This window comes from Dunckerocampus dactyliophorus, chromosome 15 (genome assembly GCF_027744805.1).
Source record: "Dunckerocampus dactyliophorus isolate RoL2022-P2 chromosome 15, RoL_Ddac_1.1, whole genome shotgun sequence".
In the NCBI taxonomy this organism is placed as follows: Eukaryota; Metazoa; Chordata; class Actinopteri; order Syngnathiformes; family Syngnathidae; genus Dunckerocampus; species Dunckerocampus dactyliophorus.
This window is the reverse complement of record NC_072833.1, coordinates 13,337,886-13,365,703: the sequence shown is the minus strand read 5'-3', so window position 1 is coordinate 13,365,703 and position 27,818 is coordinate 13,337,886. Positions and strand designations below refer to the sequence as shown.

The window sequence follows — 27,818 nt, the reverse complement described above, 5'->3', positions numbered from 1 at the left end:
GATATCTGAACAAAACATCTACATCTAAGCTTTGTGATATATGCTCCAAAACAAATTACTGTAATAACTAATAATATCTCAATAATTGAATTTTATTTTTAGAATACATCAAGAGCCAATAAAAAAAAGAAAAGCTGCGGGCCAAAAATGGCCCCCATGCCGCACTTTGGACACCTCTGCTGTACAGGTGTTTGACAACCTTAAAACGTTTGACATATGAAACAAAATGTTAAAGCATGGTACGTTTCATCTTAATTTTTCTGGTGGGCCCCCACATCAAAGTTTACTCATTTACATTAAAAAAACTCCCTCAAGGCAGGATACAAAAAAAGATAATAAATATAAAGGCTACAAACACAAATGTCCCTCTACAGCCAAAGCAGTCTTCTTGTTTCATGTCCATGCATTTGGTCCTCTTGACTCGTCATTCACTCTGAGGCTTGTAGCTGACGGAGGTGGCAATTTGACTCTGGACATTTTGCTTCTTGCCGTTGACGATGAGGAGCAGAGGAGAGTCCACACGGATACTCTTGAAGTCAAAGGACTGGATTAAAAAAAAAAAATCATTATCAGACATGACAGACATGTCGGATCCATCCCGAAGTGACAATTTTGAGGATATTCTTAACACTGACCGTGTCTTTATGTGTGATGCTGTGTCGTTTGACTTGAGGTTCAGGAATGACCACGGTGTCTCCGATAAGGACCCCCCAGCTGTCTGCTGTGTTGTAAACCATCACCACCATGCACGTCTCCTCACTGTCCACCATGCCGAATGTACTACAGACAAAACACACCCAAGCGCGTCCACGACTGCACCCACGCTGAGAGAGTGACAGAAGACAATGCCCACTTACAAGGCCATGCGACCCTCGGACGCCAGACTGAACACCACCTTCCCCATGGCTGCCACCCCGCTGTTGTGACCATGTGTGAGAGAGGACAGTGCCAGCAGCTCCAAGCTTCCCACTCGGCCTGTTGGCGAGCGGAACTGAGGGGATGAGCATGGGCCTAGAGCTGATGTGTTGAGGTTGGAAAGCATAGTCCGCAGGCGGCGCGCCTTCACCTTCCCCTGCAAACACCAACAGACGCTCAGTGTGGGATGGAACTTTGCTGCCATCTTGTGGTAGAAAAATAACTACTGTGTTTCAATTCGCGCACTTGCATGGGGGTGTATTGGGGGGGTATTGCAATGGGGGTGTTAGCGTTCGAACATACTATATACTCCTGATCAAAATTTTAAGACCAGTTGAAAAATTGCGAGAATTTACATTTTGCACTGTTGGATCTTAAGGAGGTTCTAAGTAGTTTCAAAATGCTAAACAAAGAAATGGGATACAAAAAAAAAAGTTTGAGTAAGCAATTAATTGCAAACAACAATTAAAATGAAATAGGCTGTTCATCAGCTGATCAAACCTTTAAGACCACAGCCATTTAAGAACAAAATCTTGGCAAAAATGTGGATTCAATGTCATTTTCTGTCAGGTATTCTTTATGTGTGTTGTAATTTTAGGGGGGTCTTGCACAGAGTACCACTGAAGCGAGAACCGCCACCGATTTGAATGCATAAGTGACTTCACACAGAGGCGTACGGCATCAACACACCCTAAATGGTGAGTGTGCAGCAATGGAGCCGAACCAACCTCAAGAGTCGCCATTTTGGCTACGTAGCGGAAGGGGAGGGACTAACTTGTATAGTGCAATTCACAATTAAAAAGGAGAGAAGACGAGGAAGCGGACACAGATTGTGATCGTCATTTCTGGTCAGTGCGCCACAACAGTAATGAATTTGGACAGCACTACACTGGCACAATTCCCGCCTTCACGAACATGTATACAGTGTACACAGTATACATATTGAAGTATAATTGTGCTGCGTCGGTAACCGGATGTTGCACTCAACACGCCGCAAACCACCATCAACCATCGTATATACAGTATACTGAAGTGTAAGTATGGAAGTGTACAAACTGAAACAAAGCCTATCTTTCTTTTTGAGTGTAGTGTGGCCTGGCCTGTGTCTCAAAATGGAATACTTCCGTAAGTACAATCAATATGTATGCAATCTACACTGCATACCGAGTTCCTGAGGGCGCAAATTTTGACAGTACAGTGCTTCCCCAAATCCATTACTGTCGTGGTGCACTTACCAGAAATGACGATTACAACCTGTGTCCGCTTCCTCTTGTTCTCTCCTTTTTAATTGTAAATTTCAAGCACTTGAGTTAGTCCCTCCCCTTCCGTTTCCTAGCTACGATGATGACGATTAAGGGTGGTAAGTGTTCATCGCTGCTCACTCATCTGGGGTGCATTGAGTGCAACATTTGGGTACTGATGGCTCACTGCTTTTTGCTGTACTTCTCAGCACATTGAGGCACAGCTGTGGAGTCATTATCACATTACCGATGCTCTCCTTCTCTCACCTTATTCTCAACGAGTTCTGAGACTTTGCCCAGGTACTCCAGCAGCTGCTTTTCCCTCTGCGGGGGGTCCTCCCAGCTAGGGTCCAGGGCGGCGGCACGGCTGTAGCCCTCGAGCGCCGACCCGAACATTTCTTCGTACTGGAACAGCGTGGCTCGGTTGAAGTGCAGCTCTGGGTAACAAGCGGCCGCTCTGTCTACTCTTTCCTATTTAAAGAGAGTGACGTGCATTGATTTATTGATTTTTAACATCATTGTGTGTGTGTGTGTGTGTGTGTGTGTGTGCGCGCGTGTGTTTGTGTGTACTCACAGATTGCGCATAAGCACTTAGAGCTTGTTGGGACAACTGCGGATTTTGTCCATAGGTGAAAAACAGAGACACATTGGCGTTTCCTAGAATATCTGTCAACAAGTGCACACAGCAGGCTACATTAGATGTACCTAATGCTCTGACCACTGAGTGTAATGAAGATGCAGCTGCTTTGGGGGCTTACACCAGGATGTCCCATCCGCCACATCAAGCTGGACAGCTTGCCGGGCCATGTCCACGCTCTTCAGAACCTGCTTGTTATGTGCATCGCTGTCCGCTGCCGGCAGTTGCCTCAGCACCATAGACAGGTTTCGCAGGGACACTTTGTTTTTGCTCTAAGGAGGAGGACAGCACTGAGGCAACTTGATGCTGTGTGTGTGAAGATGCTTATGGTCCTCCCCGCTTTGTCCTAACCTGCTGCAAGGCTCCTGTGAAGCAGTTCTTGGCACCAGTGAGGTCCCCTTTTTTCCAGTACTGCTCCCCCAGCGCATTCCAGCCCTCTAACAGGCCAGGCTCCAGCTTGACTGCCCGGGAGAGGCACTCCTCAGCAACAGCACTGAACTCTGGGGCAACATTAAGACACCTGCCCTTCTGCAGCAGGAACTCTGCTTTGTGCTTCAAGCTTTCTAGAGGCAAAAAAAAGCACACTGTGCCTTAATAAACATGCAAATAATCCACACAATTACTACACACTCATTACCTTCTTTCTCCTCCAGCCTTTTCAGTGTCTTTGCTAGCTCCTGCGTGACATCTTGTTGTTTTCTTCCCGCTTCCTCCACGCTGTGAGTGTCAAAGTAATGATCCCTGTAACTGTACAAGTCATCTACCAGGTCCTGTAACAGCAAACACATTTGCCTCATATGCAAAAACAAAGCTAATAGCTCATCTTACATGCTTTGAAGTTAGCAAAGAACGGCTGCAATCTAGGTAAAAGGTGCATCCACTGTATACACACATTTCATGACTTTAATTCCCCTTTTTAAAATCAGTGTTTGCATCCACAGCAATTGAAATTTATAGAAACACTCCGTCCAGGATGTCAAACTAGGAACATAAGGACCAAGTGAAAGGTGGAGAAAAAACACACGAACATGCTTCATTTCCTACATTATTATAGATAGACACACACATATATGTATATAGACACACAGACAGGGGGAGAATTACCTTTAACATTTGGAGTTCGTTGTCGTCTTTGGCAAGCTCAGCGCTCTTTTCTTCCTCCGCCATCTTCTCTAAAACTGATGCGCTGCAGCCTGCGAGAAAGAAGAGGCTACGAACTTGGCACAATAAACAAAGGCTTTGCAAAGTTACGAGACGAACGTTACAATATATGTTATTAAGCTTAGGTGAATACAGGAAGTGCTTATTTCCTTGAATGGAAATGGTACAGACTGAAAAAAGTGCTTTTAATTTCAGGTATGCCGGAAGTTAGTTTGGTCCATATGCCCAAATAATTCCGATGAGGAACAGATTCACTGGATACTAATGTGACATATTTTGTTGTCCGCGTGCGTCTTAACGGTCGAAATATTTGTTAAAGTTTCGACTTAATTCGTTCTGTTTAATGTCAAGTTAATTGACACAAATGTGGTTTAAAACATCACAAATAATCCGGAACCTTTCAGTCATGGTGCTACTCGGCCACCATTTTGTTGTGCACTCCAGTTACCTGTTAAGCGCGTTGCGGTACAGTAGCAGCACAATTACTGAACTTTTTTTTTTTTTGCCGATTTCCTGTCCCGTTCATAATGTCGGACACATGGAGCAACATCCAGGCGCACAAGAAGCAGCTGGACTCTCTGCGGGAAAGGCTCCAAAGGCGGCGGAAAGACCCATCACAACTGTCCGGCGGTATGTTAAAGGCGGGCTGGTCCATTTTGTTGTTATTACTGAGGAATCGATATTGTTGACCGCACCGCTGATGTAATACACTTTGCAGTCGAATGGTGATGGACATTGATACATTTTGCGTTTTGGTTCCTCTCTGTCAGAGGTTGGCGGGAGTGCAGATGGTCCCACAGCTAGGAGCGACAGTCCAGGTCCATCACTTCCATGCACTACACAGGAGGAGACGGAGAAACCACCAGACCCTGAATTAGAGAAGAGGATGTTGGGATATTTGTCTGATCTGAGTCTTTCCCTGCCCAAAGACTCCCTCACAATTACAAATGAGCTAAATAGTGTGAGTCCTCTAATCTACACGCTGTCACAAATGTCCTCCTTACATGTATTTTATGTTTTCTCATCCATAGTCGGAGACAGCTGTCAGTCATGGATGCATCCAGAGTCTCTTGATGAAGTTTTCCGCTCAGGAGCTCATCGAAGTCCGGCAGCCAACTTTAACTTCATCTTCTGCAGCGTCCTCCTCCACAGTCGTCGTTGCGGTGGACCATACAAAGCTATGGGCTATGATCGGTTCTGGGGGCAGTGCCCAGCGGAGTCAAGGGGTCAAGAGAAAAGCAGAGGAGCAGTCCCAGCACACAAGAACCCCGCGCTTCTCGCCGTCATTACAGGGCTCTGTGTCTCCTCCGCGCTCTGCCAACTCCTCCATAATGCCTGCGTCCTTGCAGCTGCCTGGGCCGTCGGCATCAGGCAGCGGTGCTGACAAGAAGGGCAGGAGCAGCAAAAGTCAGTCATCACACGTGGACATGGAAATCGAGAGCCTCCTGAACCAGCAGTCCACCAAAGAGCAGCAGAGCAAGAAGGTTAGAGGAGGTGGCAAACATTGTCGCTGTAGTTCTATTCGGCTGATGGTAGTGTTTTTGCAGGTGAGCAGAGAGATCCTTGAGCTGCTCAATACCAGCACAGCGAAAGAGCAGTCCATTGTGGAAAAGTTTCGCTCTCGAGGCCGCGCTCAAGTGCAGGAGTTTTGTGACCACGGCACCAAAGAGGAGTGCGTGCGCTCGGGAGACATGCCTCAACCGTGCACCAAGCTACACTTCCGGTCAGCAATTCTTTATTCTTGTTCATGCCTTAGATGAGTTAAAAAAAAAAAAAAGATGCTCATGACTTTGACCGTTTGTTTGAACCCAGCCGCATCATCAACAAACACACGGACGAGAGCCTCGGCGACTGCTCCTTCCTCAACACCTGCTTCCATATGGACACCTGCAAGTACGTCCACTACGAGATTGACAGTCCTCCGGAAGCCGAGGGGGGCCTGGCGGGACCCCAGGTGGGAACCGTGGAGCTCGGCCTGCACAGCGGAGATGGTGACAACAATGTCGGCAAACTCTTCCCCTCTCAGGTGACGAGGATTGCACAGACCACATCTTTTTCAGGTCATGTTTTTTTTCCCTGGGGTTTAAGAATAAGCAATACAAACGTTCACACATGCGCACACACAGCGTGGCAGACTGGTGTGTGTGATCGCTCTTCTACAGTAACATTGGAGCTCACAGATGCATCAGCACAGCGTGTGTGTGTGTGGGGGGGGATTGCGCTAACGCATGAAGTGTATCAGTCTGTCGTGTGATCGCTTCTCTACAGTAACATTTGGTGTACACATATGCAAAGTGTGTGTGTGTGTGTGTGTGGTTGGGGAGGGGAGATAATCAATCAAAATCAAGACTTGTCATTGACTTTATGCAGTCACTCCTTTGCACATGATACAGTAAGCAGATGAGGAATTTTAAACCCAACCATGTCAAGACATAAATGACATAAATGCAGTGTTTCCCCCCAGTTTACAGCTTTGGGCAGGCGGGGGGTACAAATACATGCATGTGATCAGCTTAGCAAGTGTAATGTGGTTGTTGCTGCTGCACAGTTACATATTAGGTGCACATGTGTGTGTACGTGGGGTATAGTCAGATAAGCAATACACAGATACAAACACTTGCATACATTGGTGACTGTTTTTCAATTGCCCCTCCACATTACAGTTACAGTTCACAATCTTTCATAATATAAAGCGATACAAAAACTCAAATAATCCACAAAGTGAGAAAATAACGTGCCCTTAAATGTATGGAATCGCTCCTGATAGAGCAGATGAGAAATTGTAAACCATGTAGAGACAGAAATGACATGCTAGACGAGATAAAGATAAATAACATAAGGCTATTGTTTTATAAAGGAACAATGTATAGGCCTTTTTGTATCCTTAAATTACTCATGTTGTGATCTGGCGCCATATAGAAATTTAAAAAGCTCTTGACCTTATTGTGGGAGTGCCTCACCTTCCTTATATAATGGCAGTGTAAACGTTGACATGTTTTATCATGTTGTCATGGTTATTTATAGTGGATCTGCTGTGACATCCGCTACTTGGACGTGTCCATCCTGGGTAAGTTTGCTGTAGTGATGGCCGACCCGCCTTGGGACATCCACATGGAGCTTCCCTATGGAACGCTGACTGACGACGAGATGAGGAAACTCAACATTCCCATTCTGCAGGATGACGGCTTCCTCTTCCTCTGGGTCACCGGCAGGTAGCTGAAGCAACCTGGACCTTTTCCCAAAAATGCGTTTTGATTTTTATGTACGTTTCCTTGTATTTTCTTGCAGGGCCATGGAGTTGGGGCGAGAGTGTCTTAGTCTGTGGGGGTAAGTTCTTCCTCCTTACCTCAGTCAGGACACCTACGACTGAACAAAGCTGTTCATGTTCTCTTCCTGTCTCAGTTATGAGCGTGTTGATGAAATCATCTGGGTGAAAACCAACCAGCTTCAGAGGATCATCCGCACTGGGAGAACAGGCCATTGGTTGAACCACGGGAAGGAGCACTGTCTGGTGCGTTGGCGTTCTCTACTGCTCGTCTTTGGGACAGGATGTGGGTAAATGTTGAAACGGACTCTGTGTCCAGGTGGGCGTCAAAGGAAACCCTCAGGGATTCAACAGAGGTCTGGATTGTGATGTCATTGTTGCAGAGGTAATTAGGTCTTGTGACTCTCCCCCTCTTCTGAGAACACTGTACCATAACCTTCATCCTTCCTCCCCATCAGGTGCGTTCTACAAGTCACAAACCAGATGAGATCTACGGCATGATAGAGAGACTCTCACCAGGAACCAGGAAGATCGAGCTGTTTGGACGGCCACACAACGTCCAGCCCAACTGGTACCTACCTTTCTTTCGTTCTAAAGGCTAACTCAGGGTCTCTTAGAGTGTACTCACACTAGACCATTTGGACTTTGGTTAGATTCCCCCTCCCTCTCCGTTGCGCTCACACTGAGCATTCATGCTACCGCCCATTTATTTGTCCCATCACTTCTGCTCTACTGTTTTTCTGCCATTTCCCTGGCTTTGTGGATTTTTTCCAGTCTTTTTTGGATTTATTTTGTGCAAGGTGGCGATTGTCACTAAGGAGTAATCACGTCAATAAAATTCAATTAAAAGTCTTTATTATGAATGTGGATTTGACTTTCCGATTATTTGAAGTCTTTCTATTTTATTTCTATTATGAATTGTGGCGGTTATCATTCATTTGCGAGGAGCAATCATATGAACTAAATTACATATTTTTATTTTATTTCTATTATGAATTGTGTCAGTTATTTAAAAACCTGCAATAACAGATCACATTGATGTCTTTCTGTGACACCGGTATGTTGTGCATGCGCATGGAATTGTGCCAGGCCCTAAACCACCTCTTCCAGTTGTACAGAAGGAGGGGAAACATGCGGGACTTTGGGTGTTAAGTGGGCACGGGAACGGTGTACTTGGCTGAGTGTGAGTACCTAAAAGTGCGGAACTCAACATCTTATATCCCGCTTTTTGCTTCACCCTCTACTCTAGGATCACGCTCGGTAACCAGCTAGATGGCATTCATCTCCTGGATCCAGAGGTGGTGGCCCGCTTCAAGGACCGTTACCCAGATGGCGTCATCTCCAAACCCAAAAACATGCAGACACCACATAATTGATAGCTGTTGTTTTTTTTAAATAATACTGTACAGTAGGAGTGGGCCAATGTTGGCAAGTAGGACTTTTTAACATTGGCCTTCCAAGTTCCACATATCTAAACCGCTGATGAATTTATTAAGTCGTCTTGTAGTTTTTGATTTGATAAAGGAGAAAAGAGCTGGACTCACAACCGCAAGCTGCTTTTGTTCTTTTAACAAACTAAGGCTGTGTCTCAAATGGAATACTGACATCAGTACAATTTATAAGTATTCTGTGTACACTAGATTCCAAGTCCAAGTCTTATTTAATAACAAGAAACCTACTAGTGTTGACACTTTATCTGCTGTAAATTAGTCAAACAATAAACATTTGTTTTTTCACCACATGGTTCACACTTATTTTCATTCCAATGAAGTTTTAAAAAAATCTATTAAATGCAAGCATAGAGAGAGGTTGAGAAAGAGGTGAGAAACATGATTAGCATCATCTGAAATGTGTCATCTCTATTTGCATCGTCATAAATTGTAACAGAAGCTTTTTCTCTTTTAAAAATAGAAGGCTTTTGCTGTTCCCGCAGACCATGTCACCCAAACGTCCACTTACGTAGTCCACAAAATGTAATGAAGCAGGAGAAATAATGCACTTGTTTGTCAACTGTAAACTCATCTCCATGTCTTTTGTCTCTTGAGAAAAAGGTCCACAGAGGTGGGGCTAACATTCATCACGTGGACGTCCTGAGGAGTGCTCCAAATATTTGGGAGTCCATGAGTGCTCCTCAGTAGGTGGCGTCCACTGCATTGACGTTGCTGTCCAACTGGTGTCGAAAAGACAGCCTGGCTTTGGAGGAGAAGTAGACCTGGGAGCCCCGACTAAGGCTTCCCCCTCCTTCGCTGTCACTGCCCCAGGATGTGGTGGAGGCCAGGCGGGGCTTCATCTCCTCATCAGGTGCTGGAGGCAGAAAAGTACAATTCAGACACTCTTAACACATTTTACTGTCCTTACTTGTTAGAAAGTTTAATTCATTATGACAGGGTAAAGATTTTTTTCCCAAACTTTTCACAGATCTTTTTTTTTTTTTTTGCAATTGCAATTGCAGCTCACCTGACGCTGGGGGGCACTGTTTGCTCTTGCATCTCTCTTTACATTGTCTGTAGAAGGGAAAACACTGCAACATGCTTACACCCATGATGAAAAGCTCTGTAGAGAAAGGATACGAAATTTAGTGACGTGTGTGATGGAAAAATGTAGAACGTTGCTCTCCTACAAGTTATACAGTATGTACATTTTTATAACTGTAGGCTTTCTGATTCTAGTGTATTATTACTGGATTTCCAAGAAGAGTGCGTATAAGTACCATGGTCAGGGCCCTTGGTCCTTGGGCCCTGAGCAGAAGTTTATTTGCAGAATTGTTGCCCCTTCCATCACAAAATGACCACGAACAGGGGCGACTTGTATCCAATTCATTTGTATGTGATGAAGTGTAAGAGTCTGAGTTGGAAAATCTATATGTCATCTGACGTTTGCAGGTCTTGTTTTCAGGATATTTTCCACAACGCGCGTTAAAAGCATGACATGAATGTTAGAATGAGGTCAAGTGCATCTCTCGTCGCACAGGTCAGGGTGCTCAGACGACTCACGCTTGGCTCTTCACCAGCTGAATGTTATATGGAATTAACACCTCGCAGCCAATCATCATCGTCACGGGGTAAGCCTTCCTCTGGCCTTACATAGTACTTAATGAATGCCAAGAACACAGAGCTCATTTGGGAGCTATGACATCAATGTGGATGTGTCAACACTTCCCTGGCAAAGTACAGAGCCCCTGAGGGGACATGGAGGAAAAAATATGTATATATATACTGTATATATTTTTACCCATAAAGTTTTTTCCCTCTATGGCCCCTAAGGGGCTCCTTAATAAAGTATTCTTTTGAGGTACAATGATAATTGCTCCTATTGGATGTATGATTATCCATCCTTTTTCTATGCCGCTTATCCTCACTAGGGTTGTGGTTATGCTGGAGCCTATCCCAGCTGACTTCGGGCGAGAGGCGGGATACACCCTGGACTGGTCCCCAGCCAATCGCAGGGCACGTATAGACAAACAAGCATTCACACTCACATTCATACCTGTGGACAATTTGTATATTGTTACATTTTTCACAAATACTAAAAACACAATCACAAAATTGTGCAAAAATATCAACAAATTAAAGGCAAAATCATTCAATAATCTTGAAAAACAGCAAGTAGAAAGAATTTGTAATAGATTCACTGAAACCCCCAGCGAATGGCGGAAACTGGAGTAATTGATGCGGCCATAACAATGGCTATTCTTAACACACGGCTCCTCCAAACCCTCCTGCTAGCTTGACATTGATGTTCTCATTGACAAATTTGCAATAAAGGTGACTTTCCTGCTCTCTTCAGTTGCCATTGTTCACTCGTGACACAATCCAAGTTTAATCCCTAAATATGCACACTTAATTGAAACGCATTTAAAGTACAAAATGTATAGGTAGCCACCACTAATGAATGGTAACGTAAAATGATCTGAGACACAGTGTAGCCTTTATCCTGGTTGTTAGGCTAGCGCTAGCAGGCTAGAGAAGGCGTTTCACCAAGCCGCATCTACATAATCCACATTGTTTGCCTAATTCTAGTAACAATTTACTTGCATATATTAACCTGTGTTTACCGCACTGCAAGTTTTGTGGCCGGATTGACTGTCAAAGATAGTGCTTCCGTAGCCAAACAAAACTTTTGCGTCTCACAGCTCACAACGATGGTGCGTTCAAGGGCTGCCAAACAAAATGTAAAAATGCTTGACGAAAAAACATCAGTCAAGTATAGACAAGTGTAAAAATTGTGGGCTTTCTAACAGCGGTACATGTATGCTGTACTTTTCATCTGTATTATCACGTATTTATACATTTTTACCGATTTACAGTGAATGAGATGTGTTTTCTGAGGAAAAAAACGGGAAAACTATTTTCGGATTAAAAAAAAGAAATTGGCAAAAAATCAGAGAATGGGGGCCGTTAATGCTGAATTGCCAATCTGCTGAGATCCACTCTACTGTATTTATGTTATTTATGTGGTATTGAATCAATACAAACATTATTAGTATCGCCCACCCCTAGCGTGCACCCCAGTGATAAACCAAGCAATAATGTACTTGTTAGGGGAAGGGGAAAGGAGTATTTCTTTTACTCTAATCAGATTAGAAAGTGGGTCAGGTGAAACTTAGTGTGTTTATTGTGTTTTTTTGATGAAAGGCTTTCTGTCCAGTAACTTAAGTAAGCCACTTTGTTCATCCTTACAGGTCTGACAGAGGCCCCCAAATTGAGGCAAGCAGGATTGGAGCAAGTCGCAGGATAAAAACAAAAAAAGGCAGGTTAGCTCTTCTCTTTTCTTCTTGTGCGCGTGGACGTGATCGACGAGCGAGTAATGCGGTCGTACTCGTTCAATAGCCTGTTTTTATGGAGTCTGATGTGTCGCAGCTTGCATGCAAAGTGCACTCGTTAAAACTTGACGTTGGAAAACCCTCCTCCTTCTCCTCCTGCTGCAAACACAAGCAGGCCATGGAGCACAAGGGCAACCTCTGCAGAGCCCCCCGCTACTCAGCAGAGTTCTTTTTGGAGAAAAATGTTTTTGCTTTCCTGCCCCTTCGGCACAGTACACACACACACACACCTGTGCATATATATGAGCGCATGCGTAAAGCAATTTCATCAATGCATCACATACTGTCTATGTGTGACTGTCGCTGTCAGTATTGAACAATGTGTTATATTTACTGGCTTTTACTAAGAGTTGCAAGCTCGTCACGACAAATACCGTAGTCAAGGAAAAGTCACACATACGCCCAGGAAAAGCAGATCCTGTCCTTTTATTTATTAATTACTCTATTTTCTCTTTATTTTTCTTGTAGTCTTGTTTATTTATTTACTTATTTTGATTGTTGTTGTTGTTTTTGCTGTCTTATTTATTTAGTACTTATTTTTCTATTTTCCCTTTTGTTTTATGAAAAAAATATATTTGATTTAACCTTTTTTTCTATTTTTCCTTACGTTTAAGTTTATGTCTTATTCATATGTCTGTTTTTCTTTTTCGATGCAAGCCATCGACAAACCTGATTAACTTTAATACTACACTCTTTATCTTTTCCTGTATGAATGGAAACTGTTATGTGTTTCCTACTCCTTTTCAGGTACAGTATGTTGAACTGTGCAACTGTAAACGTGTGATGAAATGTAACTTTTTTGTTTCTTTAGCATGACCATTACCGCTACCTTATTAATAATAAGCATTTAGTGGTTCCCTAATCATGAAATACTTGAAGGTAAAATGTCAAACCTACCTGGTAAAACTCAGAGTAGACTGTTTAGCGAGCACTTCAGCCGTCCCACCCCCCAGTACTACACCTCCTCCTCGATAAAGCGGGCTTCAGTCCTAGTGCGTCCTGTGGAAATGTCCCTCCTGTGGCGTCGAGAGAGTGAACTTTAAATAGCTAATCCCTGGTGTGTGGGACACGCCTGCTTTCTCTCACCCTCCCACTGTCTGGCCTCTAATTTGGCCTTCATCACATCAGTGTTGAAACACGGTGCCGAAATGGTCCAAAAGAGGTCCTCGCCACTCATGCAGGAGCAAAAACCCAAATGAAGATTATTTGTCATTGTCACAATGACACGAGTGTGTCATTTTGTTGTTTTGTTTCGGGAACAAGTGTCAAGGTCTATCAGCAGCAAAAACATTCGCCTTCACTATTGTCTTGATTCTGTTGCCACTTCTGGTCAGCATGCGCATGTTTGCTCTGCACTAGCTAGTGGAAATTTACCCAGACAGCTTCTCTCAGAAATCTCCCAGGAAACGCTCTTATGTTTAACAGTGAGCTGCTCTATAAACTGTGGACTCCAACAGGGACTTTACCCACTTTTTTTTTTTTTTTTTTTTGCCTTGATAACCCACTTAAGCAGCATCTCAAGTTATGCAAAACAAGAATTAAACAGGAGGTTACCCATAACAATGCACAATAATAGTACAAAACTGACACTTTTTAAGGTCTTCGCTATTTAAATCAGGGGTGTCCAAAGTCCATGGCATATTCTAAAAATACAACAAACAGCAAGAGTGGAAAAAAGAGCACACAGGCATAATGTAATCAGAAAAAGTTGATGTTAATTTGAATAACACGAATAACAATACACTTTGTCACCTATAACAAGACATAGGCTGTTTTTTTGTTTGAATACATACCGGGTGATTGAAAGGTATTTTAAAATACGTTAGATGCCAGCTATTTCCGAGATCCCACGCAAATAGTGGAAAAAATGCAAAAAATTTACCCATTTTTAAAAATTCCTGATTTTGACACTCGTAATATCAAAAGCTTTTAATATCAAATGCCGCATACAGAACAATGAAAGGATGCGAGGGCCACTTTGATATGTTGTGTGCATTAAAAATTGTAAAACCAATCCAATCGGTGTAGGTCAACATATGTACGTTTTTTGACCAAAACATTCCACATCTCAGCTGTTGTATTATAGGTGACAAAGCAAATTACTGTAATATCTAATAATATATATCATTAATAATGAATAATTTTTTTTGAGACTTTGCAGAGGGCCAAAAGTGGCCCTTGGGCCACACTTTGGCTTCCCCTGGTCTAAGCCCTATACATATTATGCCACACACACTTGTGAAACACACTTTAAATTGTAAAATGTTTAGCTACTCACCACGAATGAATGATCATGAAAGATGATTAATAGAAGAGCAGATTGAATCAGAGTCACGCTCTGGCTGTCAGGCTTCCGCGACAACCCCACTTCCGTCTCTTGTTATGCCGCCTTGATCTCCCTCTAAGGCAGGGGTGTCAAAAGTTAGGCCTGCAGCTGTTTTTTTATTGGCCCATGCCACATTCTAAATATATAATAAAAAGAAAAACAACAGCAACAACTGAATAATCAACAGTAATTTTACAAGAATAAAGTCAAAATATTAAGAGAAAAAAGTTGTAATCTAATTAATTGATAATGAATCCAAATGACGTCATTTTAGTAGCATAAAGTTCAGGTAATAACCTAAAAAAAACTTTTTTGAAATCTTAATATTATGAGAAATACACAAAACAATAAAGTAATTTTTGGAAAATCAGCTTGCAAAGTTCTTATGTTACGATAATAAATTCAAAATATGGGACTAAAGTGATAGTTACAAGAAGAAAGTTAAAATAGCTGCAAAATTAAATAAAAAAAACAGCTGTAATTTTATGAGAATAAAGTCGTATTGTAACGAGAAAAAAAGTTAGAATTTTACGAGAATAAACTTGTAATGTTATGAGGAAAAATATTGTCATTTTAGTAACTTAGAGTTGAAATATTAAAGACAAAAATATATTATTCTTTTATAGTTGCAATATTATGAGAAACACACAAACCAAAGAAAAAAGTCGTAATTTTTGGAAAATTCGGTTGTGGAAAAAGTCCTAATATTACTGGATATAAAGTCAAAATATTATCGGAATAAGGTCATAATTACGAGAAGAAAATTTACCAGAAGAATGTTGAAATATTTGTAAAATGCATTGAAAAAAACAACAGCAAAAATGAAACATAAACGCAAAGACCAAAGTTCATACTAATAGTGCGCTTTTTCAGCTACTTGTATATCACTAAAGCTGAGATGCATGCTGTTTTTTCTTGAAATGTATATCACTTCCAAACATATTTACATGTGTTGGTTTAAATTGTCAGTGTTTGGCCCTCGGTGGAAAAAGTTCTAAAGCATCTATTGGTGGCACGCGGCTCCGCTACTCCACAAGCCGCTGGGTCATCCCAGTTTTCAGTCCAAGATGATGGAGGTGCTCCTCCAAGGCCGTGTCTGCATAATCCAAAACGATTTACGATCATATATTAACTTGTGTTTACCTCTCTGCCTGTGTTGAGGCCGGATTGTAACAAAGTTGACTGACGAACGCTAGCGCTGCCGCATCCACACAGAGGGCCACCGTTATTTATCTACCTGTATTACATACATACTGTATGCCGTATTATGTTGTATATTTTATTCTTCATTAACACATATTCATTAATTCGTTTTTTCCGGGGATTTTGAGATGGAACAATATTGCAATTTAGCCTAAAAATGTCAGCCTTGTTTTTTTGGTCCCCTCACTAAAATATGCCCAAATGAAATGTAATACAGTCGTCCCTCGTTTATCGCGGTTAATAGGTTCCAGAGCCGGCCGTGATAAGTGAATTTCGAAGTACGATTCAATGTTTATAAAGGGAATATTTTCATAGATAGACCATAGAAAACCTTTTTGACTTTCTAAATATGGGTTTTAATATTATTAGAGCCCTGTAGACATAAAACCCAAGAGTCTCTTTTTACATCACATTGCGCAGGCTACGGGATCTCTGCAGGGGCAGAACAGACAAGCTCACAAGCAATCTAGTTTGCCTCTACAATTTACTTCTAAACTGTGTTTCAAACGGAGTGGGGAAGAAGGACAAAGAAGCCAAAAACTTACCACTTCCACATGGGGGAGGAGAACCTTTTTTCCCCCACTCGATCTTAACCATGGCATGTCCATCTCTGCCATAGCATGTCAGCTCCGCTCTGCTGGCTCGGTAGCCAGTCTCCATGCAGTGTGGAATGTAATGTAATCTAATGTCATGTCTCATAACGGTGCTGATACTGTACCTAGTGACCAGAATACTACATATAATGTGCCATAGTCAACCAGGAGACAGTGATCATTTATTAATTGTATTTTGAAAAGCCGCAGTATAATGAGGGAGCAATAGTGGAACCGCAATATAGGGAGGGACAACTGTACTGTATAGTGCTTCACTTTTTGTATCATTCCCTGCTAAATACTTGTAATAATGGATATGTTATTAGAATATCACAGGCGATAATACCAAAGCCTCCTGTCAGGTGGCCTACATGCGTTGCAGTCTCTCGCTCATCCACAAATCACGTGACAAGGCAGCATTTCCTGTTCCCTGGCGACATCATCACGTTGACATCATGTCAGTAACCCGATGCCTCTGCTCCAGTTGCCCAGAGGACGGGAATAGCATGCGAACGTGCCGGACGGCAAAAGAAAAAAGAAGGTGGACAGGAGTGGCATCCTGGTTCACTTTTACTGCCTTCATGTGTCCTCCACTGATTAATGATAATGATCAAGCAACCATGATTTACAGGGTTTCCCCTAGGATTATTTGAATCTGTGGTGGTGGGCTGCATGGGAGGGCAGACTGCCGTCGCTGTGTCGTGGCGCTGCTGCGTCTGCAGTTTTTTTTTTTTTATTTTGAGTAATAACAATTTTTATGACTTATTTTATTTATGAACTTATTTAACTTTTTTCGTCAACTAGCGGAACATGAACTGAGAACATTGCGAAACTGTTCATTTAAAGGGATAGTTTGGATTTTTTGACAAGAATTCGTATGACATCCCCATCAGCAGTGGACTATATCAACAGTGACGTACCCTCCCCAATTTGGTCCCGCGAGTCAAGTTCTGGTCGGCCATCCATGACGAGGAAGTTCTGCTTAGTTGCTAGGTCATTTAAGTAAAGAGTGATGAAGACGCTGATGAAGATCTTCATCACATCACATAAATCATTTTGAAGGTGTGCAACTTTTATTTTTTTGTGACGCTGCGCCACGATCAATTACATGTAACGGAAACCCTGATTAGTTATTCATACATGAGCGCCACGTCTTCAGTGTCTATTGTTGGAACAGGCCTGGCCAAACGATCGCTGATGGCTCCACTGATCACATTTTCTAAAGCCCCGTAGATAATGCTGATTTTACCTTTGATCTCAGCTACCTTGGCCATCTTGGGTCAGCTCGCGTTCAAGATAAACAGGAATCTTGTAGGACAGGACAAGGGACGGAAATATTTGAAAGGGATTGATACTGTACATTTAGTACATTTATTTTGACGGTATACTGAGTGCCAAAAAATACAAGCTGAAAATGCTGAAAATGTCTCCCAACCTCACTTTGGACAACACAAAAGTCATTGTAGTCCCATAGAAGTCCAACATTTACTGTACTGTATAGACAGTTTGAATTCAAAGTCATTCATTTGCGCTTCATAAGCAATGCTAGCTTACTAAAAGAGCCAATATAGCCTCAAACTGGGACGTCAAATGTTTCCACTGAGGGCCGCATATAGAAAAAAACTAACGCATGCAGGGGGCCACTTTCACACTAGCCTTCACCTTTTGTTCAATAAACATACAGTTTTCTTTTTACCAAATAGGGCCCGCTTAACTCAACATCAGCGTACATGGTCGACCGCTTTTGTTGCCATAAAATATGAAAAATCAGCCCGTGTATGTCGATGTGTGTTGTGGTATTGTCAACTTTTTGTTTGGAATGTTCCACGGACCAAAAAAAAAGCTGAGCTGCAGGCTGCAAGTGGACACCCCAGGCCGAAAACGAATGACTTGTATATAATGTAACATTTATCTGGCATTAAATAAAGACTGGACAATACGTCCAAAGTTCATGTACTGGCACATCCTGTTTGACAAAAAAAGACACATTGACCAGCGCTAGTTAATGAGTCAAACCAGGAGGTAAAAGTGTAAGAATCCGGCTGAAACGGCTGACAAGAGTGTCTGGGATAATTAGGGGAGCCTCAGTTAGCACGTAGCGGCATTCCGGTTCATTCCTGCTTCTTGTTTATCCCGCCACTTTGTGTTGTCAGTTGAGTTTGAAAAGAAAATCACAGCGACGGCCCTGAATGTGGGGGGGCGGGGAACAAAACATTAAGCACCATTCAGGGCCGCTTCTGTGCTTTTCTTTTTGGGGTGGGTGAGTGGGGGATGGTAAGGTTGACTCAGACAACTTTGTTACGTCACACTTGTACTTTCCTTGCCAGGCTTGAGTGGACAACGTGCGCGGTACGTGTCGCGCAGTGGACTCTTGTTCCTATTTGTTACCCATTAGCCCCACCTACCCAAACCAGCGTGCTGTCCATCATTACAAGAACCTTTGACTTGTCTGCTATGTTTAGATGTTTCACTTGAACGTTAGGTAACAATTCCCATGAAGCCGCTCTGTGGCAACAAAAGCTTAAAGGCTTAACCTGCACCTCTTCTTGTTTGCGGCAATATGCTCAGTGGCCACTGGGGGGCGTTCTGAACTTTGACCCTGTCTGGACGCCAGCAATCCTATTAGATGTGTCTGTCTGCGCACTAATTATCAACAAACCACAAATTGCTCAGCAAGGTTTTCCAGTCTGTACACATATTTAAATAACTTTAATACAGTGTTAAGAAATTGGAGAAATTACATGCTTCATTTACTTTAAAGGCAAATATTAAAGTATGAAACAGAGCGTTCGTCCTTCTTGTGTGTAATAGTTCATTTTCAAGATGCTTCATTAGTTCAGGGGTGTCCAAAGTGCGGCTAGGGGCCATTTTTTAGGGGCCTGCAGTGTGTTTTTTTTTAATTGGCCCTTGGAATATTGTAAAAATGTAATCACTTCATTATTATTGCGATATATTATTGCATATTAGACTAATTTGCTTTGTTGCCTACAACACAAAGCGAAGATGTGTTTTGTTTGGATAGCTGAGCATACATTTCATCTGGAAAGTATTCACAGTGCTTTACAGGCTTATTCCAAAATGGAATAAATTCACTTCCATCCATCCATCCATCCATCCATCCATTTTCTTTGGGTCCGGGTCGTGAGGGCAGCCCAGTCTTCCCAGTCCCTGACCACTTCTTTCAGTTTCACCGGGGGGCTAGCAAGGCTTTCCCAGGCCAGCTGTGAGACATAATCCCTCCAGCCTGTCCTAGGTCTGCCACGGGGCTTCCTCCCGTCTGGGGATACCCAGAACATCTCACCAGGGAGGGGACCAGGAGGCATCTGGACTAGATGCCTGAACCACCTCAACTGGCTCCTTTCAATGTGAAGGAGCAGTGGCTCTACTCTGAGCCCCTTCCGGATGACCGAGCACCTCACCCTATTTCTTAGGGTGAGTCGAGCCACCCTATGGAGGAAACTCATTTCGGCCGCTTGTATCCGCCATCTCGTTCTTTCGGTCATGACCCAAAGCTCATGACCATAGGTGAGGGTGGCAGTATAGATCGACTGGTAAATTGAGAGCTTTGTCTTCCGGCTCAGCTCCCTCTATAACAGGACGGTCCGGTACAGCGACCGCAGTACTGCAGACACTGCGCCGATCTGCCTGTCGACCTCACGCTCCAACCTTTCCTCGCTCGTGAACAAGAGCCCGAGATACCTGTACTCCTCCATTTGTGGCAAGACCTCGCTCCCAACTCTGAGGGTGTAACCAACCCTTTTCTGAATGAGAACCATGGTCTCGGATTTGGAGGTGCTGAGTCTCGTCTCAGAAGCTTCACACTCAGCTGCAAACCGCCCCAGTAATCGTTGAATGTCACAGCCTGATGAGGCTATCAGGACCACGTCGTCTGCGAGATCCTAAGGCCCCCAAACTGGACTCCGTCAACGCCTTTGCTCCGCCTAGAAATTCTGTCCAGAAAAAAAGGGCAGCCTTGGCGGAGGCCGACGTTCACTGGGAACAGGCTGGACTTACTGCTAACAATGCGACTCCTGCTCCGGTTGTACAAGGACCGAATCCCGTACTTCTGGAGCACCCCCCACAGGACACCGCAAGGGACACGGTCAAATGCCTTTTCCAAGTCGACAAAGCACATGTAGACCGGTCGGGCAAACTCCCGTGTACCCTCTAGAATAAATTCATCTTTTTTTTTCCTCAAAATTCTACACACAACACCCGTAATGACAACATGAAAAACGATTTTGGGAAATGTTTGTGTGCAAATGTATTAAACATAGGTAAGAAATCACATGTACATAAGTATTCGCACCATATACCATTGAGCTGAAAATTGAGATTGGTGCATCCTGTTTCAACTCGAAATTCATTCAATTTTGGCATAAGGGTAACGTAACAAAATGTGGAAAAGGTAAAATGCCGTGAATTATTTTTTGATGCACTGTATCCTGACCTACAGTACATTGCATTGGTTTCAATATCTTTAATTCACAAAATGTATCAAAGTGTGTCCCCCGAATCATTCAGTCTTACATTTTTCTGTATGCTGCAGTGTTTGGACACCCCTGAATTCATTATTTGTGGTTCTGCTCATGATGAGCCCATGTCCCCCCATCGAAGTTACCCAATATGCTTCCTACTTTAGCAATTGTACCATTAGTACAAAAAGATCTGAAGTGATAGATGAGAAAAGCCTTCAGGGAAAGGACTAGAGACATCATCAGCATGCTTTCACAATCCACTTTCATCCTGTAAAAAAAACAAAAACAAATAACAAGCTGTTATTACATATATGAGTGTGTTCATGTCTTACAACAAAATCTTACCGAAAAATCAGTCAAAGTATTCCTATTCATCCACTGCCCATTTCATCAACATGCCGCGCCCGCTCGACACTGTGCTTCCTGTTTTGCCTCAGATACAATCTCGCATTTGCAACCAAAACAGCTTTAAAGCAACGCTCATTGTTGAGGCCCGTGATGGTGCCAAGTCGTATATCACGTTACATAAACTGGTTCACCACAGCACACACTTTGTCTTGGAAAAGGGTCACACATGCACACACACACAGCTACACATCCGTAAATGAATAAAGCAACAACATGATAAAACAACCTATGAGCGTATCAGAGTACCGAGACAGGTGCTGTAAAATTGTCTTATTATTGTTATGATAGAGAATCTGGGTTGCTGCTATGGCAACCCGCGGCTCACCTACTTTAGTACGGTAGTTATCATATTGGCGAAGCAGTCAGACCACTTGTCGTATCTTATGTTATAGCTGACCGTGCGTGAACAAATGCACATAAATGGCAGTGAAGACACCTGAGTGAAATTACACTTCCCACCTGCGGGGGGAACCCTAGAGCAAAAACAAAAAAAATTTTCTTACTGTGGTTTTAACTAAAAATTTGCTTTTTAAAATACTGTTTACTTGAAATTTGTATGTAGGACTTTTAGATTTTTATTTAAAATGTGATTACAAGTCAAATGTATTATGTATTATGTTTTTGTTGTTATTATTAACTACATCTGTTGATTTAAGTGTCCCATTATATCAAAGGACGATGTGAGAATATGAATTCATGATTATAAATAAGATGGATAATTCGATTTTTGGATCACGATCTTGATGCAATTCCCCCATTATATACAACACGGGTGTCCAAACTTTTTCCACCGAGGGCCTCTTACAAAAAAAAAAAAAATCAAAGGACACAGGTGCCATTTTGAATTTAGTAAAAAAAAACAACAAAAATGCTAAAGAAGACATGTTAAATATTTAAAGTGAAACTTTTGTGTTATAATTGACAAAGTGTATTAATACTATTATTAGTATAAACTAGTAGTGTCACGAGATCTCGTCATTAAAATGTGATGATTTCTTGTTCAGAAAAAAACAGACTTGCGATAATAAATTCATTAATTAATCGCACGATAATGAAAGTGAACTCAACCATTTTGCCGGCCTTGATATATTGCCAGGTGCATGCGTGTCGGTTTTCCTCTAGCCTCCAAATAGGCAGGTAGAAGGTTCACTCTGTGTTCAGCCCCTGGGCGCATTTGCTCCATGAAGCAAAGGCTTGAACAAAGTGAGCCCTCTTGTCAGTGATATGGACTCTGTCTGTGTGAGGGGAGGCAGGGCCGCTAGCATAGCATAGCAGAGAAGAGTGTTTTCTCGTGAGGAGCAATGCAAGTTAACAGAGGTCAGCCCATCAACACAGATGAGCCAGAATGCCCAATTTGTCTGAAAGTGGTTACCCATTTTAAACAAAACCACCATGGGGGGAAAAAAAACTACCGCAATTTCCAGTGTATAAGCCGCTACTTTTTTCTCACGCTTTGAACCATGCGTTTTATACATTGATGGGGCTAATTTTGGGCTAAAAGAACTACAGTTTCCATGATGCTTAGAGTGCAGCTTAAGGAAGTAGTGAATTGGATGACTGAAGTGGACGCTAATATTACGTTTTGAAGTCTTATGCAATGAGCGTGTTTTGATTTGACAAATCTTATAAATCATTTTGATCAAGTGTAAAATTACTACAGCTTCTGTTTGGACGTCTTGGACCGCGGCTGATTTTGAACTTTGATGCAAAAAAAAAAGCGTCTTACATCTCATCATCACCAATGACAGACTGGCTGGGATTGCATGGTATATTGTGTGTCTTTCTTTATATTGTGTCAACATATATATAGTTAATATAATAATTTGGGGACAATAAACATTTCAAAAATGCACCTGCATTGTTTTATGACTCAGTCTGGTTGTCCAATCATCTTTTTTCATTGTACTTTTCTTAAAAATGTTAAAATATTGTCTTGTCTCGTCTTGTTCTCGTGAACCCAATCTCGTGCACTCGTCTCATGAGTTGAGTTTCTTTTGACACCCTGTGTCAACATTTCAACTTTTTCTCCTGACATTAGGCCTTTTTGGTCTTTTGTTCCCATTAAAAAAAACATCTGCAGGCCGTCAAAGACCCCCGGGCCACACTTTGGACACCCGTGCATGAATGAAATACCATATCTTAAACATGACCAATGATTATGCATGAAAATAAGAACAATTTTATGTATTAGGAAAGTATAATATTCACCTTTAAATTAAATTGGACACACTGAGGTAGCGCAACCACACGTGTGTGTGTGTGTAGTGTAGTTTTTGTGTTAGTTTGTCTCACGGACCTCCTTCCTGTCCCGGCAGTCCCCGCAGATGCAGCCTAGGCAGCCGTTGACCACCTGGATGCCGCACAGCACCAGCTGCAGCATGCCCATGGACAGCAGGATGGAGAAGAGGACCACGTGCCACATCACCGCATTCTTGGGGTACTCGCACGTGTTCCATATAGTCTGGTTCACCAGGTAGCTCTCACTGCCACTATGAGGGGGTGGACACGCATGCTTAGCACTTCACAACTGGAAAAGGTATAGAAATTCATACACACAAAAAACTCACACTGTTTATTTTTTTGAAGGTTAGGAGTATGTCTTAGCTTGTTTTAGCATATTAAAAATTACATCAGAGCAAGTTCAAACCAGCACATTAGTAAGAACTCAGACTGTCAATCGATGAAAGTATTTTATCGTGATTAATTGCATTTTGTTAACTCGTAATTAATTGCAATTAATCACAGATAGAAATAAGTTTTTATTTACAATAAGTAAGGATGTAAATCTCTTTATGGTAAACAATTTGATATGCATCTAAATACACGGATTATGATACTATTCAAAAACAATACATTTTAAAAGCAGAACAATTTGATACAGTGTGCAAACGATATGATTAGGTTCAATCCAACTCAATGCTTACATTTGTTGATATACTGTAGACATTAATTTTACATTATAAAATAAAGAAGCCATTTCAATAAAAGTTGGCATTCTTACAGTATTTTCAAATGTGTAAAAGAGCATAAAAAGAGCATCATATCCCCAAGCATGCTGTAAGGCAGGGGTCCCCAACCCAGGCCACTAGAAATGAATAGGACATTTCAACTCGACATCCACTTCCGTTGTACGCCCTGCGCGGGTTTGGCCACCATGATGGTCAGCAGAATCCAGAAACATTGCATTGTAAACATGTCCTTGGCACACTGCTCAGCCATTAATTGCTCTAACAGACAGTCCAAAAGACTAGATTTATTATTTTCAAGTTCCCCAAAAACAAATACTGCTATGTGTCATAAAAATGTTGTGGATTCATAACACTGGTTGTTGTAAACAAACAGGACAATATAGCTTTAAGCTAATTTGTTTCTCTGGGTGATTATTTGCATTAATGACAAGTCATTGATGGTGATGGTTTAGATTATAGTATATCAAAATGCATTAAAAATGCCATTACAGAAATACATGTTGCACGAATCGCGAAAAGAGAAAGAAATTATTTTGATGGAGGATTCGCCCAAATGTTTTCAATATTCGGAGATCACTGGACCTCAAATGTCTGTTGACCAAAAATGCTGTGCGTCTTTAAGGTTTGCCGAAAATGAAAAAGTGGTCTCGGGCCATTCCAAGTTTGCACCCACGAGCAGCTTATGTGGATGGTTGTCTTGGCAGAAACACTCACGTTCCGAGTTCCTCGAAGGGATATGTCCAAACGTCACCGGCCACGCGACACTTGGGTCCGATGGCCAGCCCGGCTGAGGCCACGCTGCTGCAGTAGATGGCTCCAATTAGGCCGAAAGCCGACGAGAACACAGAGTTCAACATCTGGTGGCGAGAGCGTCGTTTATTCTGAAAAGCTCATAAAGCTCACAAGGAACTCACTGATATTTGCCTTTTGTCGGCTGTCATTATCTGACGAGAGCCGGCGCCCACGTCTAATCTCAACAACCTTTAGTAAATGCAAATAAATCTTGAAAATGACAACACTCACCCGGCAACGGTTGCCGCAGCAACCATTTCCACAACAACCCTTGCCCCCGGCCCTGATAGCGGAGCAGCTCGGGCACAGCATCTGGAAGCGACCAAAAGCAACATTTCATGTGGAAACATCAAGGAATAGATTTCTGACATGTTTCTTGTCTCTTGAAGTGAATAGTTGGAGTTGTGTGACACTTGCACACAACAAGTGGAGAAGAAGGAACTCATCCAAAATGCACGCTATCACTGTGATAAAACACTGTGATAAAACAAAACCGTTCGATAAGACCACACAGGCCGTCTAATTTATTGATTAAATGATATCTTCATCAAAGTTTTATTATATCCACGTTAACATCTTTCGGTGTGGAACATTTTAAAGTTCTAAAGGTCGGTTAATGCTTCTGCACAGTCACCGTCCCTCCCGATAGTATCGGACTGATACCAGCCTGATGAGATTATACTTTTACAAATATTGGTGTGTTCTTGTGCTGTTCATGTTGTTACATTGTTGTTATTGTTATATTGATATATTGTTATTTTGTTTAACTCAGTGTAACAATAGCAACACAATAATACAATAATTCTCTTTTATTACATACAATTGTTTGAGCTAAATAAAGCCAATAGTAGTTTTAAGCTCTTGTTTACTTATATTGCACTTTTGGCTTTATTTAGCTCAAACTATTGTATGTAATAAAAGGGAATTACTATTGTATTATTGTGTTGCTATTGTTACTCTGTCATATATATTGTATTTATGTTGTTAAATTCCCCACGTATATGGTTTTTCTCATTCTTGTTTTATTATATTTGTTAGAAGTATAATCATCAATCATCATACGGTATTATTTTTTAGACAAAGCCGTAGTATTTAGAGGGGTCAAATGTGAGAATAAAGGCGCAAAACACAGCGGAACCTCAGCGCCAACCACAAATGTCATTTTTCAAAGATTTAACAGTGTAGAACATAATCACAAACAATACATAACATATTTAAGCAAAGTTGATAAATCATGTCAAGGACCCTTTCATTTATTTTGGATCACAAAACATCCTTCCCAGTTAGTATTCTCTTACATAGCTTACAATGGCAACCGGGACCGGAAGACAGCCGTGTTAAGTCACCCGTCTATGATGTTCTCAGCGGTTGCTTCTCAAAAATGTTTGCCCAAAACACATTTTTACAGTTTTACATGCATAAACAATTCTAAATGCACAAAATGAAAGGAATAAATGAACATTCAATGTTACTTTTGACGATATAACTGCTGCCAAAGACACAATGTGGCAACGAGATCAGCCACTATCTTCGTATTTTGCAATATTAATATATTATTTGTTGAATTCAATAGTGTTTCTCACCGTTTTTGTCAAAATGCTGGCACTTGCAGCTTTCTCTGGCTCTATTTTGGCTTACTGAGGTGAGAAACTATTGAATTCAAGAAGTAACTCATAACAAAACAGGAAGATGTTGATCTCACTGCCACATTGTGTCTTTGGGAACAGTCAGGAAGAATCACATCTTCAGTGAAGGCAAAAGTAACCTTAAATGTTAATTTATTCCATTCATTCATGATTTATCTGAATTTACTGTATAGACATTTCAAAATGTTTTCTGCAAAACTTCTGTAAAGCTAGAAATGTACAGCTATGAAAATGTGTTTTGTGTTCACAGTTGTGGATTTGTGGAATGGATTAATTGGATTTACATTATTACTTTTGGGGAAAAAATGACACTAACAATGGTTCCACTGTATTATGTTAGTTAGCGATCCGCCTTGAAAAGCATTGAGCTGTACCTCGCTTCCTCTTCCTCCTTTGGTTATTTAACATGTGTATTATTAATTAGTAGTAGTTAGCGTTTGCATAATCCTGCTCATCAATACACTTTATGAAAAGAGAAGAATAGTAATGAGAGAGTAGTGAGAGTATATTTAAGAAATAAATCAATAAAAATCCCACAGTTACTCACAAAGAGGCCTCCTCCGATGAGCCCCCCCATCAGCCACACCTGCAGAGAGATCTGATCATTGTCCAGACTGTTTCCATCGGGGAAGAAGAGCAGCAGGTTGGCTATCATGCAGACAAAGGCCGAAGGCAGCAGGATCAGGCCCACCAGTCGGGCACACTTTCCCGTGCAACACATAGCCGCTTTGGTGGGAAGAGGTGGGTGAAAATGAGTGGCGAAAGATGGGCACACCTCGTACTGACAAGCTAGGAGCGTCACGAGGCGAAAGTCAAACACCACGGGGCGGGAGGAGGCTGGGGACAAAGGCCAAGGGTGGATGTGTGCTTTTATTTTAGGACCTATGCATCCACTGATTGGCTTCAGAACAGATATTTTAGGGAGGGGACAAACGTGAAGCCTAGAGGCCATAAATGATGCAGGAAAAGACTTAGACGAGATACTTGAAGGCGCTAAATCTGCACTTTTTTTCAGCGGGGCTACATACAAAGTCAAAGGATGTGGGGGCCACCTTCATACATTTTCTACATTAAACTTGTTAACTGACTTACAATCCATTGTAAGTCAGTATATGCTAAGGTATCTGAACAAAACATCTTAACTTTGTTTTATAAGCGACAAAATATTGTAAAATATAACAATTTATGTCGTTAATAATGAATTACATTTTTACAATATTCAGAGGGACAATAAAAAACAAGCAGAAAGCCGAAAATGGGCCCCAGCTGCGCTTTGGACACCCCAGAAGCAGGAAAACACCTCGTAGCTGTTTTATTTTATTTTAACTTTACACTGACCATTTTAATCCATTGCGTCCCTAC

At 41.9% G+C, this 27,818-nt stretch overlaps 4 protein-coding genes across 5 annotated transcripts; 1 reads left to right on the top strand and 3 right to left on the bottom strand.

Annotated features, from left to right (window-relative positions):
- Positions 1-76: 76 nt before the first annotated feature.
- ttc5 (tetratricopeptide repeat domain 5) lies at positions 77-4,184 on the bottom strand. Its single transcript, XM_054753234.1, has 9 exons — positions 3,898-4,184; positions 3,431-3,563; positions 3,145-3,356; positions 2,915-3,065; positions 2,731-2,822; positions 2,424-2,627; positions 858-1,072; positions 636-780; positions 77-544 (listed from the first exon to the last, which is right to left on the bottom strand). The coding sequence occupies exons 1-9, from the start codon at positions 3,958-3,960 to the stop codon at positions 425-427; spliced, it is 1,335 nt and encodes a 444-aa protein (XP_054609209.1). The 5' UTR covers positions 3,961-4,184; the 3' UTR covers positions 77-424.
- On the top strand, positions 3,943-9,274 carry mettl3 (methyltransferase like 3). Of its 2 annotated transcripts, XM_054753231.1 has the most exons (11): positions 3,943-4,584; positions 4,725-4,915; positions 4,986-5,438; positions 5,502-5,677; positions 5,767-5,980; positions 6,979-7,166; positions 7,243-7,281; positions 7,357-7,465; positions 7,539-7,604; positions 7,678-7,790; positions 8,469-9,272. In XM_054753231.1, the coding sequence occupies exons 1-11, from the start codon at positions 4,482-4,484 to the stop codon at positions 8,593-8,595; spliced, it is 1,779 nt and encodes a 592-aa protein (XP_054609206.1). In that variant the 5' UTR covers positions 3,943-4,481; the 3' UTR covers positions 8,596-9,272. The 2 variants fall into 2 exon arrangements, with proteins under 2 accessions (XP_054609206.1, XP_054609207.1); XM_054753232.1 differs by lacking the exon at positions 3,943-4,584 and having other exon boundaries at positions 4,772-4,913; positions 8,469-9,274.
- si:ch211-237l4.6 (uncharacterized protein LOC446130 homolog) lies at positions 8,899-13,098 on the bottom strand. The gene is made up of 3 exons (XM_054753237.1): positions 12,939-13,098; positions 9,677-9,772; positions 8,899-9,523 (listed from the first exon to the last, which is right to left on the bottom strand). The coding sequence occupies exons 2-3, from the start codon at positions 9,759-9,761 to the stop codon at positions 9,351-9,353; spliced, it is 258 nt and encodes an 85-aa protein (XP_054609212.1). The 5' UTR covers positions 9,762-9,772; positions 12,939-13,098; the 3' UTR covers positions 8,899-9,350.
- Positions 13,099-18,857: 5,759 nt separating this feature from the next.
- tm4sf5 (transmembrane 4 L six family member 5) lies at positions 18,858-27,254 on the bottom strand. Its single transcript, XM_054752681.1, has 5 exons — positions 27,004-27,254; positions 25,042-25,122; positions 24,733-24,875; positions 23,346-23,538; positions 18,858-20,909 (listed from the first exon to the last, which is right to left on the bottom strand). Exons 1-5 carry the CDS (start codon positions 27,175-27,177, stop codon positions 20,892-20,894), a joined length of 609 nt encoding a protein of 202 aa, XP_054608656.1. The 5' UTR covers positions 27,178-27,254; the 3' UTR covers positions 18,858-20,891.
- Between the last annotated feature and the right edge of the window lie 564 nt (positions 27,255-27,818).

Excerpts from the sequence above, each read along its gene's own strand:
- ttc5 (XM_054753234.1), bottom strand. The coding sequence starts at position 3,960 with ATGGCGGAGGAAGAAAAGAGCGCTGAGCTTGCCAAAGACGACAACGAA. Across the intron at positions 2,823-2,914 it reads GGCGGATGGGACATCCTGGT|ATATTCTAGGAAACGCCAAT; the intron begins GTAAGCCCCCAA and ends ACTTGTTGACAG. Across the intron at positions 781-857 it reads TCCGAGGGTCGCATGGCCTT|TACATTCGGCATGGTGGACA; the intron begins GTAAGTGGGCAT and ends TTTTGTCTGTAG.
- mettl3 (XM_054753231.1), top strand. The coding sequence starts at position 4,482 with ATGTCGGACACATGGAGCAACATCCAGGCGCACAAGAAGCAGCTGGAC. Across the intron at positions 7,167-7,242 it reads TTCCTCTGGGTCACCGGCAG|GGCCATGGAGTTGGGGCGAG; the intron begins GTAGCTGAAGCA and ends ATTTTCTTGCAG. Across the intron at positions 7,282-7,356 it reads GAGTGTCTTAGTCTGTGGGG|TTATGAGCGTGTTGATGAAA; the intron begins GTAAGTTCTTCC and ends TTCCTGTCTCAG.
- si:ch211-237l4.6 (XM_054753237.1), bottom strand. The coding sequence starts at position 9,761 with ATGGGTGTAAGCATGTTGCAGTGTTTTCCCTTCTACAGACAATGTAAA. Across the intron at positions 9,524-9,676 it reads ACAGTGCCCCCCAGCGTCAG|CACCTGATGAGGAGATGAAG; the intron begins GTGAGCTGCAAT and ends TTCTGCCTCCAG.
- tm4sf5 (XM_054752681.1), bottom strand. The coding sequence starts at position 27,177 with ATGTGTTGCACGGGAAAGTGTGCCCGACTGGTGGGCCTGATCCTGCTG. Across the intron at positions 24,876-25,041 it reads GCTGCGGCAACCGTTGCCGG|ATGTTGAACTCTGTGTTCTC; the intron begins GTGAGTGTTGTC and ends TCTCGCCACCAG. Across the intron at positions 23,539-24,732 it reads CCCTTCGAGGAACTCGGAAC|TGGCAGTGAGAGCTACCTGG; the intron begins GTGAGTGTTTCT and ends ACCCCCTCATAG.